The 15,677-nt window shown below is 33.6% G+C and overlaps 2 protein-coding genes across 2 annotated transcripts; one reads left to right on the forward strand and one right to left on the reverse strand.

Annotated features, from left to right (window-relative positions):
- Positions 1-2,939: 2,939 nt before the first annotated feature.
- On the forward strand, positions 2,940-9,473 carry LOC116131083 (ribosome biogenesis protein BOP1 homolog). Its single transcript, XM_031416727.1, has 18 exons — positions 2,940-3,290; positions 3,705-3,795; positions 4,496-4,602; positions 4,689-4,843; positions 5,349-5,466; positions 5,582-5,683; positions 5,882-6,041; positions 6,139-6,247; positions 6,338-6,440; positions 6,559-6,709; positions 6,808-6,940; positions 7,042-7,148; positions 7,260-7,330; positions 7,457-7,517; positions 7,872-8,099; positions 8,248-8,332; positions 8,691-8,869; positions 9,098-9,473. The coding sequence occupies exons 1-18, from the start codon at positions 3,030-3,032 to the stop codon at positions 9,181-9,183; spliced, it is 2,307 nt and encodes a 768-aa protein (XP_031272587.1). The 5' UTR covers positions 2,940-3,029; the 3' UTR covers positions 9,184-9,473.
- Positions 9,474-10,353: 880 nt separating this feature from the next.
- Positions 10,354-13,891, reverse strand: LOC116131090 (nifU-like protein 2, chloroplastic). Its single transcript, XM_031416734.1, has 4 exons — positions 13,670-13,891; positions 13,416-13,530; positions 12,489-12,799; positions 10,354-10,733 (listed from the first exon to the last, which is right to left on the reverse strand). The coding sequence occupies exons 1-4, from the start codon at positions 13,751-13,753 to the stop codon at positions 10,545-10,547; spliced, it is 699 nt and encodes a 232-aa protein (XP_031272594.1). The 5' UTR covers positions 13,754-13,891; the 3' UTR covers positions 10,354-10,544.
- Positions 13,892-15,677: the final 1,786 nt, after the last annotated feature.

Consider the following 15,677-nt stretch of genomic DNA (forward strand, 5'->3'; position numbering starts at 1 on the left):
CTTAGCTAAAACCGATTTCCTCAAACCTAGAGAAATAGGTAGGTCAACCTAGGTTTAGAAAGTAAATGGATTCTTCAAGTAATTTCGCCTTCTTCCTTTTCTTCACTTCTTCTTCTCAAACATTACACAACTTTCAGAAATAAAATTACAGTTTATATTATTGAAAAGAAACCTCAAGTTACATTCGAGGAGGATGAGATGAAAGAGAGAAGTTACAATTGAGAATATAGAGAAAGTCAAGACATGCAAGCCTTAATTAAAATTACATAACCCAAAAACTATTAAACTAGGTTCGTAGGCTTATGCACCAAGCACCATGCGTATTCACAAACAATATCATGCATAAACTATCAAAATTAAATTTGATTAGGTTTGTAAATTACACTTACCCCTTGATATTCAGTAGTGTCACATTTAAGTCCAACACTTTTTAAAATTTTTATTTTAGTCCCTTGTTAATGGGCCTCACCCAATTGGGCCTCCAGAATATTTCTAACATGCATTAACATTTTAGAAAAATTATGGATTAAAAATATCGTGCCAGAAAACATGATTACAGCCCAAATATTAGCCCATAGCATCTTTATGTGGGCTGCCCAAAAGAATCAGATTTGGTGCACGTTTTAACGCACACCAGGTCAAGCCCTTTGCTAAAAAACCAAGTGTCAGCCAAGGCCAAGTGTAAGGAGCACTCAGACACCGCGGGGCAGCCACAAAATAGTAGCTCACGAGAGGAGAGCAGCAGTCATTGGCATGCGTTGTTGCTACGTGCGGCAACAGCCTTTGTGCTCTCAGACAAGGCTGTTGTTGTGCCGTTTGCAGCGACACAACCCAAGGCCAAATGCTGGAGCATGCAGCCATCACTCCTCCATATACGGCAGTGTGCAATAATAGTGTTGCTGCGCGCAATCTACCCAGCGACAATGCACGTTTGTGCGTTGCCGTTGCTTCTTCTTGCAGCTACCGTGCACAATAGTGCACAACAACAATACACCACCCTTCATGCAAGCATCCTACTTAGGTTGAAATCAAATTTTATTTGATTTCGATTCATCACAAACTATGCAAAAAAAAAAAAAAAAAAAAAAAAAAAAAAAAAAAGGAAGATTAGCAACACATAAGCCATAACAGTTTTTACAATCAATTTTTCAGAGTTTATGAAATTGCTAAAACCCTAATTGATACAATTCAAAACCAATACATCCAAACATTATAAAATAACAGAATAAGTTATAAGAAGGCTTTGATACCACTGTTAGTTGTTGTATGGGGTTTTACGTAGCAGAAATCAAAAGATCCCCAACAACAACCATAAGCCCTAGATCCTTATACACAATTTTTATATTATTAGCATATAAAACGAAATTAAATAAAACCATTCTAGGTTTCATACAAACGTCTAGAGGCTCCTTCTTTGATGCGAATTGCTCCCACATTGAGACAAGAGTGAACTCTCGGTATCCACACAAAGACAGGACAACGATTACCTAGCGAATTGAAGTGCTAGCCAAAACTGCAAGGTTCAAGGATTCTTTTTCACAACAATGGGTGACCACAACTTGGGGGAGAGAGAGAGAGAGAGAGGACGGCTAGGGTTTTAGAATATTTGTGTTATTTGATTTTTATTTTAGTTGCACTTAAATAGTGCAAATCTAAAACCCTAATCTATTATGAAATTTGAATTAATATATTCCATAATAGATTAGTCAAATATTTAATTACCATCCCAAGGTAATTCCACATGGCATATTTCAAATTCAAATTTAAATATGAATTTCATATATATAGATATATTTGTAGTAAGGTTTACTTTTAACAATTTAGTCATTTATTAACTTTAATAGTTAAAAATCAATCAATGAAGCCATAAATTATACAAGAACAAATTATAATTGTATGAGTATTTTATGAAATCATATATAAATAGATAATAAATAAAACTAGATTAAATATAATAAATCATTATAAATATTTGCAATATATAATAAATATGTTATATATGTATAATGTGTGTGTGTGTATTATACATTATACATAATATGTTAATGCTATGAAACAAAAGTTATACATTGTATATTATACATAATATGTTATCATCTATAATCATATGTTAATACATAGTATATATGTTATATATGTATAATGTATCATTTGATATTTTGATTGATTATAATAAATCATTATAATTCTTTTTTTCTGTCCCTCATTGAATCATTATTTCAATTATATTACCTAATTACCCTTGTTATATTGTGATAACTATTTATTTAAAATTTATTATAATATATATGGTAGTTATTTATTTAGAATTTATTATAATATATATGCATAATGTATCATATGTAATACATTATGTATAAAGTTATGTATTATTTAGAATATTAATGCGGCATTATAATATATATGGTATAATTTATTTAAAATTTATTATAATATATTATATATTATACATTATACATAATATACTATTATCCGTAATCATAATATCATATATTTATATGTTAATACTTGTTTTTTAATACAATAATACATAATATTATATCATTAATATAAAATATATTTACATATATGTATAATGCATCATAATTATACTTTTGATTCATTGTAATAAATGAATATAATGTTTTTAATCATTATAAATTAAAAAAAAATTATAATGCAAAATCCCCAAACACTTTTGAGGATTGGGCCTAATTCAAGAATTCCTCATATTCCCCGTTTGAGCTACAGGCTGGATGTCCCCGGCCCTGCCGCGCGCCCGTCCCTCACTTCAAAAAAGAGCGTAGAAGCGTCATTCTATAATTTTCTTAACGTAATGATAACGGGGTTTGTCTTTGGGTTTAGTCAAAAGAATAGTGTTTAATCAGGCCCAGGCCCACAATGAACGTCCCATCAAAAGTGTGAAATAATCATTGTTCCAATATCTCTCAGCCCTGAAACCCTAACAATACCGCTCTTCTTCTCTTCTTCTTCTTCTTCTCCTGCAGCCTTCTCTTCGAATTTTATTCACAAAGACACACAGAAACACAATGAGAGAAGGCAAAAAGGGCTCTACTGGAGCAAGCTCACTGAAGAAGAAAGAGAAGCTGAAGAAGACTAAAACAAATCAAAACCACAATGAAGAAGACAACAACACCATAATAACGAAGAAGAAGAATACCAAGAAGACTGCGAAGAAAGTTCAATTCGAAAAACAAGAAAAAGAACCTTTACAGAAGAAAAAACAGCAGCAGCAACAATTGCCTACTACTGATTCCCAGTCCGAGTCTGGCTCTGAGTCTGATTATGAGGTGTTACTTACCATACAATTTTTCTAATTTTGCAGTTCCAAAGTTTGTTCACTGTATAAGTACCGGAGAAACGTCAAACTTGTGACGTGATTGCTATTTTTTACTTTTGTTTTTGAAAATGTCAGCTCCGGTAACGTTTTTGGGCACTTGAGCTCGAAGTATAAACGTAAAATCTATCAGTAAGATTCAATTGGTGAAAATGAATGGTTATGAGTGCGTGTCTTCATTTGCAGAAGAGTGGATATTAGTATATTTAAGCACAGTAAAAAAAGAATTATATATTTTGAAATTACATTATTTACCATAAAAATGATCTTTAGTGAACCAGTGACCTTTTTAAACGGTGAAGGTTGTATAATGTTCATTTGAGTTTTCTGTGTCATGTAATGTTAATTATAAAACTTGTTTACTTAGGATTTTTCCGAGGATGATGTGTCGGAGGATTATGAATTGTTGAGACAATCAGAGGATGGAGAAAGTGAATCCTCGGGAGAAGAGATACATGGTAATTGCCTTCATTTCTTTCTCTACTTATACATTGAGTTTTTAGTTGATAGTTAAAAAATAATAATAATTCATAGAATGTTGAAATATGTTTCTAGAAGCAGGAACAGAAGGAAAAGGGATTCAGAATAAATATGTTGATGTTCCGCTTAATGAAATAAATTAATAGCATTTTCAAGATGTCGTTTATTGTGCTTCTGTTTGGTGTCTGAAACATGAAAAACTCAACTTAATGAAGTCAAACTTTTGCTCACTTATTGGAGGATGTTGCTTTACTAGGATTCAATTAGTGAAGAATCCAATTTGAAGGGGAGGGTTGAATAGTATGACCTTTTGTTTGAAACCATGAGATCTGAAGTTCTAATCCCTTGGGCCATTAGGATATTATGTTCCACTAACTTCTTGATTAAAGTAAGTAGTTTGAATCTGACGAAAAACATGACGCTGGATTTATGGATATATGAAAAAAAAAAAAAATAGAGAATCCAACTTTTTATTACTAATAGTACAGTTTGAAGCCGATGAAGACACGTGTAAGGATGGATTATGAACATATGAAAAAGATTTAATGAAAATCCAACCTCTTTTTTGGGTAATACTTGATTACTTCAATTTTTGACATACCTTGGCTGTTTAATAGAAAGTTGATGTTTTATTACACTTCTTTGTTAATTAATCATGGAAAAACTTTGTTAATACAGGTAACCATAGTGACAGTGGGAATGATGATTATCATGGTCTAGAAGATCACAGCAACGGTTCTGAGTCCCATCAAGGGGTGGAAGAAAGTGATTCATCTGAAGATGAGGTTTGTTGTATCGTTGGTGTCTTAGTGAATCAGCATTATTCCTAGTTGTTTTCATATACATATTACCATCCTCTTTATTTTTTTAGGTGGCTCTTCGAAATACAGTTGGGGATGTTCCCTTAGAGTGGTACAAGGATGAAAAACACATTGGATATGATATATCTGGCCAGAAGATAACAATAAAGGAAAGACAAGATAAATTGGCTTCCTTTCTTGCAAGTGTTGATGACTCAAAAAATTGGTGAGTTAGGTTAATTATTGTTATCGTGTTCTCATGTAGGAGGTCTTCATTTTAGAAGTTTTTCTCAAGGTTTAAAGGAGTTGAGCTAAGCACAACAGTAGTTGGCTGTTGTATTTTTAATTCCTTATCCTTTTTCCATTGTCCCCTAACCCAGGTTGGTGCTTTTATTGTGTATAGATTACTGATTGCAGTATTTGTTTTGTGTTCTGTGGTGCATTGTAAACATATATTTTATCTGTTCTAGAAGGACATAATCAGATGATACAACATAGGATAATTACTTCTTTTCTTGCATCATGGATATGACAAAGGCCCCACTGTTGCCTTTTTGAGTTTTATTATCTGATTTCATGAATCCATTTAGTATGAAGACAAAATGTTGTGGCAATAGATGGGGAGGAAGAGGCTGTGTAAATTAAAATCTTTTGAAAATTCATAGAATACTATTCCCACAATTATTTCAAAACTTAATTGATTTATTTTGGTGAATTTATGTAATTCTCAGGCGCAAGATTTATGATGAGTATAATGATGAGGAGATAGAGCTGACAAAAGAGGAGACTAAACTTATTTGTAGATTACTCAAAGGAAAGGCACCGCATGCTGAATTTGATCCTTACCCGGTCCGTATTTCCCATTCATTCTCATGTTTATTAATTTTTCTGAGTTTGTTATACTTTTCTTTTCTTTTTTTTTTTTCTGATGCTTGAATTTGAATTTTCTGTGTATCGATTGCAGGATTATGTTGATTGGTTTAAGCATGATGATGCTTTACATCCATTGTCAAATGCTCCAGAACCAAAGAGGCGGTTCATTCCGTCTACATGGGAAAGTAAGAAGGTGAGTCGCTTCATGATTTATTGTTTCTATATAATGTGAGAAAGTAAAAAGAGTGGTACAATGTAGATGCTCTGTTTCATTTACTTTTAAATTGTGGTTTTAGTTTCTTATATGGTTGCTTTTGCTAGTAGAGACTAATTTGTGGAAGCTACATAGTTCCACGTTTAATGTCCAGTGTTTTTTCTTTTGAATGTACAGGTGGTTCAGTATGTGAGGGGAATTCGCAAAGGATTAATAAAGTTAGATGAGCCAAAAGAAGAAGAACAACGTTTCTATCTCTTGTGGGGAGATGATTCAAGTGCAGCAGAACAGGCCAACCGTTTATCCTACATTCCTGCGCCAAAACCAAAATTACCAGGTTGGTATTTTCCACATTTTGTTTTGAATTTTACATTTGCAAATTCCTTCTTGTCTTTATGAGATTTTCTGAAAACTTTAATCAAACTGACTTTTAGGGCATGAGGAATCGTACAATCCTTCTCTTGAGTACATTCCAACACAAGAAGAGATTAACTCCTATCAGTTGATGTATGACGAAGACAGCCCTAAATTTATTCCAAAACGGTAATGTACAATGTAGCTGAAAGTGTTTAGTGAGTTTATTTGCTTGTTCTTGTTTATTTTGGCATCCTAAATCAAATTTGATCTGCACAGATTCACATCATTTAGAAGCATCCCTGCATATGAGAATGCTGTTAAGGACTCTTTTGAACGTTGTATGGATCTATACTTGTGCCCAAGAGTTCGGAAGAAGCGGGTATGTTGGAGTTACTTCATCTTCCTAAATATTATCATCTTTTATGGTTTTGTTGCAAGATCTTTGAATTAATCCTTTCAAGTTTTTTATATTTGGACTCTGTATTTCTGTGTTTCAGATTAATATTGATCCTGAAAGTTTAAAGCCCAAGCTGCCAAGTCAAAAGGATCTGAAGCCTTATCCTGCAACTTGCTATCTTGAGTATAAAGGTCATAAGGGTGCAGTTATGACAATTTCTACTGATGCTTCGGGGCAGTGGATTGCTTCAGGTGTAGATTTTTCATCTCAAATACTTAATTCATTTTCGAAACAATAAGCTAAAGATGTTGGAGAACGTAGATCTTATATTTTCTTATAATGTGCAAAGGCTCTACTGATGGAACTGTGCGTATCTGGGAGATTGAGTCTGGTAGATGTCTCAGAATCTGGGAGATTGGTGAAGCTGTGCAGTACGTGGCATGGAATCCTGTACATGAGCTTCCTTTATTGGCAGTTTCTGTGTAAGGCTGATTGCCGACTCTCTTATTCTGTTGACTTTTCTCTTTAACCATATGCCATTTGGGTCATATTACTCATGCATGTAATCTACAATAACTTTTAGGGGACAGGATGTACTGATTTTGAACAGCGGATTTGGGAATCAAGAAGACCAAAGAAAAGTTAAGGAACTTCTGCATGTTCAGACTCCTACAGCACTAGATGACTCTGGTTAGTGTAGTAGTTATGCTTCCGAATACACTTTTTTTCCTATCCAAAAATGAAAGGGAATATTTTTTACATAAATATTGTCTGATTTTGCTGTGTCTTTCTTGTGCATAGACAACATGGCATCCATTGTGAGTTGGCATCAAGATGACAAACATGATGGGATTAGGTTGAAGCATTTTAAGGTATCTTTTGTCCATTTTGTTCGCTGATCTCTTTCTAGTTGGACATTTTTGGTAGTTTTAGACTTGAGCCCAGTGGAATGTTTTATTCTGAAGTACTTAACTGCTTGCCTTGATGGGTTTTTGCAGACCGTAACTTCAGTTGAGTGGCATCGTAGAGGAGACTACCTTTCAACAGTGATGCCAGCCGATATCCTTCTTTTTGTTCATACGATATATATCATTTTTGTTGGCTCTTATTTGCACATGGTAGAATCTTTTTTTTTAAATGACAAATGATTTTGAGTATTGGATACTTCTAGGTTACTTTCTGCACAATTCATCCCATGGCTGCCTTTGGTGATAAACTCTCAGGAACTGAAACTACACACACGCACATTGTAAACCCTTTTCTAATGTGGGGATGAAGTCTTCATGCCCAATCCTTTGTAGACATATCTATTCTTAGTATATTTTCTTAGAATGTTTTAGGGTAGTGGGGTTAGTTGGATGAAATTTTGCTCATGTATTTGCATTTTGATAGATTTTCTTGACCCGTAATTACGTGAATCTAGAGCAATTCTTATGCACCAGCTCTCTAAGAAGCTTTCCCATCGAATCCCGTTTAAGTTGCATGGACTTCCTGTATCATCAGTATTTCATCCTACACGTTCCGTATTCTTTATTTCAACTAAGAAGAATATTCGTGTTTATGATCTGGTGAAACAAAAGCTCATAAAAAAACTTGAGACTGGGTTGCGTGAAGTCTCCTCAGTTGCAATTCATCCTGCTGGTATGTTTTTGTTACTCGTCCATTTTCTTTTAAGAACATCATTTGCTAAATGTACTTCTAATTTATTACTTTTTTATGGTGAGGTTGAGGTATTTATACTCTTATCCAGTTATCTATTAGCTTTATCTGATTTGTGCCTCCTGTGCAGGTGATAATTTAATTGTTGGTAGCAGAGAAGGAAAATTGTGTTGGTTTGACATGGATCTATCATCTAAACCTTACAGAGTTCTCAAGTATGTGATAACACTGCAAAAATAAATATGTTTATTAAATTAAAATTTTCTTTCTAGTTTACTTTAGTTCTGTGAACCACAACTGTCTGTTTTTGATTTTTTAAGTTCAAGGATTGTTTTATGCAGGCACTGTAGATTTTAGTTGAATATTGTTGTTTGACTGTGTTGATAAACTGTTGAAAGTATCTGGTTAAAAATTAGAGATTTTGATAAGAACCAACAAACAGTCCAAATGACAACAAAAATCAGAGAAAACTTAGCTTACCATTTTGCCTTCACTGCATTTGGTTTACTTGTATTGCATTTTCATGAGGTGAATCTGATACTTATTCTCTGATGTGATTTTGGAACTTCTCAGGTGTCATCCAAAAGATATCACAAATGTAGCCTTTCACCGATCATACCCACTATTTGCATCAAGCTCTGATGATTGTACTGCATATGTTTTTCATGGCATGGTTTATTCAGATCTAAACCAGAATCCTCTCATAGTTCCTCTGGAAATTCTCCGAGGGCATAAGACCTCAAATGGAAGAGGTAAGTGCGATTGCTTTACTTTTCCTCTATTATATACCAAAGTTAACCTTGGATGCCAGTTTGATGAAACAACTTATATTGCATGTCCACCAAAATGTGATTTTATCTTGCCACATCTAGTGGAACATAATGTGAACGGTTGCTTTTGTATGTTGAAACATGTCAGTATAAATATCAAATGTTTGCTTTTGGCTTGAAACTGACGGCAATGGTGGGGCTATATTGTAGGTGTTTTGGATTGTAAATTCCATCCAAGACAGCCCTGGTTATTTACGGCAGGTGCTGATTCAGTCATTAGACTGTACTGCCATTAAGATGATAAGAAGGAAGCGAACGATTCTTTTCACACTTAAAATGACTGCATACTCGGTAACGGGAAGAAAAGGGTGTGATTAAGGCCTGAGAGCCTGAATGAAATTTGTAACTTGTGGAAGAAAGATTGTTTCAACATTACAGATGGGAGGAGCTGAGAACCTGAATTTTGTATTGTGCAGTAGAAAGGTTGTTTAAACATTAAAGATACATGGTGTTCGGCTACTGAATTCTTGTCCCAGTTTAGTAAATGATCACTAAAGTGGGTTCGTTATAACCCTTGGCCGTAATATAGAAAATGATATTTTGAACAGAATGTATCTTCTTGCTTCAATTCAAAAAAATAGTTTGTGTCGTGAAATCTCTATTATTTTGACCTTAAACTTCTGTTGCAGTTTAGTAGTGTTAAGGGTGACTTTCAAGTTTCATATGAATGAAAACGGTGCAGCGAAGGGATCCATTTTTAATCTTAACAGCTGACACAGCACAACAGTTCTCAGGAATAGCCTGTTCTATCATGGATGGATTCCTTATGTTTAGAATGGGCCAATATTTTTAGGAGTTGCATTACTTCATTTCGACAACACTAGGCCCTAGGGAACAATTAAGTTTTAATAACACCAGGTTTATTATCCACCCGTAGTAGAATATAAAAATGTTTAGCGGTGATAATTGAGTGCGTTTATATTCCATATCTCTTGGGTGTTGGATATAATAACCCATATCATGGAATATTATATCTGTTCTTGAGCACATTTATAATATAAAAAATTTCATAGTGCATGATTTCCCTCCAAGGGCAATTCCAGAGAGTCTATATGAGGTGACATTTCTTTGCACATCATATGATCCTTCATCTGAAAGCATCCAAAGGAGAAATAAGTACAGTACTAACTGATATGATTGTTGGCAATAACACCACATTAATTATAAGATAAGGATACACAATGTCTTTTTCTTACAAAGAATGTGACACGACCACATCACAAACTGCACTTGTGGAGATCCCAACATTGCATTTATGGTATTATTAATAAGATACACAACTCTGCATTATATAAAGGTTGTATATAGAAAAGTCACTAGTATAAATGTTTCATAGAAAACAAGCTGCCTTTCAATTTTTACAAACTCAGTGCAGAAGAATTGCAGAGCTAATTGGAGATTTATAATAACTTAAGAATACTTGTTCGATTACTATAATTCCTCTACTTTGGGTTTCAAAATATCATCTATTGGCATCCAAATAACTGAACAAGCTGTACACAAATGTGTATTAATCAACTATTTATAGAGGTTTTACAACTCTATCAATACTGTTTATTTGAGAAAACGTACTTGTTAAAAAGAAATTGCTCAGACATCACAGAAGTTGAACGGCTGCAATGGCTGGGATTTTCTCTCGCAATTTCTGGGTAACTGCTACTCGAACAGTCATGACACCTGCTGCTGGACCTGTGATTCGGACTTTCACTATCGGTTCATCGATTGCCACTAATTCAAGCGATCCACCTGCTGCCCCAACAAGGTATGGTCTGATTTCTTCAAGCACCTGATTAAGTTACCAAACATGCAACATGCAATCAGCTAATCAACTTCAAATGAGGCAACAGAAATGATTTAGTATATCATTCATCATCATTGAGGATTTGGAATTGAAAACAAGGGATCTGCCAACTCTACTACATAAATATAGTATACTTGCATTGACATGCCCACCAGTGTATCAACAAAATTCAATGCAACTGTACCATGAGAATTTTGGCAATTCAAACAAAGAAGACAACACATTGACATAAGAAACATGCAATTCTGTACCATGAGAATTTTGGCAGTTCAACAAAAGAAGACAACACTTTGACATAAGAAACATGCAATTTTCCTTCTTATCAAGAACAATATCCACGGACAGTAAAAAAAAAAAAAAAAAAAAAAATGTTCATCTCTCCAAACTAGCAACCTAAGATTTCCAGTCTATAGTACTTTTCCACCAAACAGAAAAGTATAAGGAACAGATGTATGTAAGCTATTTTTCATTATTTATCCTTTCTACCTCTTATCATCTTAGACTTGATAAAGTAAGTGCAAAATATGAAAAACTTTTTTGACCTTCCTTGATATTTGGTCTAATTACAGTTCGATTCCCTTAATTTAACAAATAGGTAGAAACCTCACTGAAATTCATCAAAGACCTCAAAACAGCTTCATAAGTTTATCATGAACCACCTTGTAAGGAGGTCCCTTCCTATTCTCTAAACCAGACAGGTCCACCTGTCACTATGTCAAACCTCAAGGGAGAAATGAAATTTACTACATGGATTATGTTGCAAAGATCATAGCATGCACAGTTAAGCAATTACAACTACCCATATATAAGCACCCTCAGAGTTGTGGTCTGGTTTGCAACTCGACATATTGTTGATCACTCACCAAAATATTGTTGATGCTATCTGGCAAGTAATGGTTTCTTCACTTTGACACCATGATGGCCAGAAAACCGGGATTTATTATTTTCATATAAGATTTTATAGGATTTGAGTTTGAACATTGATTTATAAGAAAAAATATGTATTGATAGGGGCATTCAGTGAATTAAACAAAAAATAAAGGACATGCAAAATTGAAGATTGTTTTATTCTTCAAATGAGTTCAATAACATGATGTGAAGTCCATTGTCATGAGTTTAGATGTGTAAAGGTCAAGCAAGGGAATCAAATTTAGTCCTTCAATTTAATATAATGAATTTGGTCCAAAAAGCATATTTAGGTGCTAGCAAATACATGGATCAGTTGGAGGCTTGTTCATAAGTGAATATGAATTGATTTGTAGTAAGGTGTTGTTCTAAAATTCAATCAACAAAGGATTTCATTGGAGGGTGGAACTTCTTTCTTATTTTCCCTCTCTACCACTCTTTCTTTACCACCCTGAAATAATCATGTGCTGTCAAAATATCATCCGAGCAATTTGAAATAGTCATAAGCATTGACTGGTGGCAAAATCAAAGAACTATCTCCTCAATTTGGTTCTTTAACAATATTCTTTTATCCTATATCTCAGTTTATTTTGTTTATTTTCTTTCAAGGAAAATAAGGATCCTAAATCCTTCACCACATAGGACTCACACTTTTTTGTTCTGCATTTTCTCCTTTGTATGAGCAATTAATGGCAAACATAAGAAATGACTGAATCATTGCAGTGACAATAATTCAACACCATCAGAGAAACCATCTACCCACCCAAAGGTTCTTTTGTACATGGGAAGGGCATGAAGAACAATTGTGTTCATTGAAGAATGTAAAACAATTACCTTCTCTATGTTCTCTTCGTTCAGCTCAAGCCCAGTTTCTTCATCTGCTACTGCTGCCACTGCAACTATCTCAGGGATCTTTTCCATTAAGCGACGTTCAATACCCAACTTCATTGTCGTCACAGAACTTGGACACGAACCACATGCTCCTTGTAGCTTTAACCTTACAACATCGCCATCAATCTCATGTAATGCCACATTTCCCCCATCTGCAATGAGGTATGGTCGAACTTCATCCAATACACTTTCAATATTCTCTGCTGTTAATGGCAATTCAATAGCTGAATCCGGAGTAGCCACAGCCTTCACAACTGCATAATATTAAAATAAAAGAAATCTTTATTAATTCTATGAAGCCCCACTTAAAAAAACTACGACCCAGATATAATCAAATATACTACATAAACATTGATCAAATATTTCAGCCAATGTCTTTGACAATTTGTACAAGTTCACACCTGAAAATTAGAGCTTCAATTCTAATAATGGGTTCTTACCTATCAACTGAAACTTTCAGTTCCCGTAACTACTCAACATGCTTTGAAAGTCATGCCAACCAAATATTCTTATGTTTGTATCCCTCAATTCAATAGAAGCCTCAAATTAACAAAGCGGATTCACAAGAATCCAGGATTATCCAAAATAAAAATAAAAAAAGTTTTCACTGCATTAATTAAATTATAAGAAGTTGTATTTACAGTTGGTTTTGAGTTCAATTCACATGCTTGGGCATCAAAGCTTAAATACTATTTCTCATTTATCAGCTTGAACTTTAAAGTTAATTTTTTTTAATTAATATAGAAAAAATCAAAGTGATTTGTTCCAACATATCAACAGATAAAAAAATAATAATCATCATGTCAGCGTACAAAATTTCAAAGAAACAACTACAAGCTATCCTATCTGAGGAAAAAAAAAATTCCTAACCACGCCTGCGCGTGACATCTTGAGTTCGAATCAGCCGGAATCGACAACATGAGCTGCGCCGTACCGGATTGCGCCATCTCGCGAGAGAAACTCGGGCGCCAAAGAAGCTTGAAGTCTAATAGGATTTTGATATTATCAGCATACGAAAAATAAAATTAAATAAGTCGAATCGAAGCGAACTAATTTGAAATGAAAAAAAAAAAAAAAGGAAGAAGAAGAAGAAGAAAGAGAGAGAGAACCAGAGAGAAAAGAACCTTGGTGTGAGGACGAGAACAGAAGGGAGAGTCTGGGGTTCGTTGGGGCCGGGTGTAGGTTGGGTTTAACACTACGCCTTGCATCTCTCTGTCTCCAAATTTCTTATTCTTCCTCTGTAAATTTTTCTGATTTTGATTAACAAAATTTCTAGTTCTCTTCTGTTCTTGTTGTTCACCTTGGCGCCGTCTTTTTTTATGTTTCGGGGTTTTTTTTTTTTTTTTTGGGTTAATTTTAATATCTGCTAATAACAAGGACCAAAACGTTATAAAAAGAATCTATCGACAGTAAAAGTTTATTAATCTAAAATATGAGGACAAAAAATGTTATATCGTGCTGAGAATTTCTGGTATTGTTTTGCCGGACGTCGTGTGACAGGGGGAAGCGGGGAGTGGTGTTATTAATAATGTGTGATTAGGAAAAATCCAACCACGTCATTCTAATATGAAAATTATAAAAAAAAAATTTGTAAAAACAAAATTTCATATTTTCCATCATTTTTTTGTGTCGGCGGAAAACAAATGTAAAGTATAATGTTGATTTAATATTTAATTGGTTGAAAAATACCAAGCAAAAAAATAAAATATTTATTTTCATCAAATTTCGTTAGTTTTTCATGTAATTAAATGTTGACCGGTTAATTCTCTATGGGCTATGATTTATTTTTAATTATAAAGTTATTTTAGGTAAAACTTTAATTATTTACACAAATTAATGATATTTATACTTAGAAGAATGAATATAAGGAGTGTTTATGGGGGATGTATAAGGTCCGATCTACCCTATTAAATATATGTAGAATTCCTTCTAATGAAATTCAAAAACCTTGTTTAAAATATGCCACCCAAAAAAAAAAAAAAAAAATTCTCCGTTTACAATATGAAAGTAGTTAAATAAAATAATACTTATAAAAAGTTAATTTATGTAATATATTTCACTTAATAATTTCATGATAAACTTGTTAAATCGTTTTAATGTGTTATGTGAGAGTCTCATATTTGAATGTCGTTTTAAACATATATTTTTCTTTGTGCAACTAAGTCAATATTTATTTGTCATTTTGTCATACTTACATACTTTCGGGGGATGTTTGATTCAAGAAAAGTTGTATCATTGAGAATGTTATATTAATGGGAAAATAGATAATCTTGAAGATTATTGAGAATCTTATTAAAAATATGTTTGATTAGATAAGATTAAATTGGTGAGTATGTCATATATATATATGTATGTTGGTTGGAATGAATAAATTTGTGGGTATATTATATTTAGGGTTAGATTATAAATGGTTATTGTTTTTAATATTATTATTATTATTAATTTGTCTTTTATTATTTGACCCCAACATTTTAGATTTAGCTAAAACACCCTAGCAACCAAAAAAGTTGCCACCACCATCGAACGCCGTTGGTAATCACCAAAATAGCTCACAGCCGATCAGATTTGGTCGGTCATGTGCCGAGAAGGCCGTTTCCAGACATGGATCTTTATGGCCAAAGATGTGGCTATGAAATAGGCACAGATTTGGCCGTGAAAAGGCGGTCATTGATGACTAGATTTATGGTCATTTCACGGCCACATCTTTGCTAGTGAAACGACAATAGATCTTGCCGTTTCCGACGCATGGTTCGGTGACTGCTGACGATGGTGGCTAGCAGTCCTCTTAGATGGCTAGGGGTAGCTGTGGTAATTTGGTTGAAGTATAAGTGTAATTTTGTCTTAAAAATCTTGAGTATAAGACTAAAATTGTCCATAAATTTATTGTAAATTGTTTAGATAACAAGTGCATTACTGTCCAAAAATTTTATTAATAAAGAGTAAAATTATAATAAAATTAATATTACCAAGTAATCTTAAAATACCTAAAAAATGGAGATAATCAGATTATCTCCTATGTAACCAACAGTAATTACTATTGGTTTTGGAAGATTACCAGAATATTATATTAATTGACAACCAAACGTGGTAATCTAAATAATATAAGATGATACTGCCTGAGTAATGGGGGAT

The sequence above is a fragment of the Pistacia vera genome, unplaced genomic scaffold (genome assembly GCF_008641045.1).
Source record: "Pistacia vera cultivar Batoury unplaced genomic scaffold, PisVer_v2 Contig228, whole genome shotgun sequence".
NCBI lineage: Eukaryota > Viridiplantae > Streptophyta > Magnoliopsida > Sapindales > Anacardiaceae > Pistacia > Pistacia vera.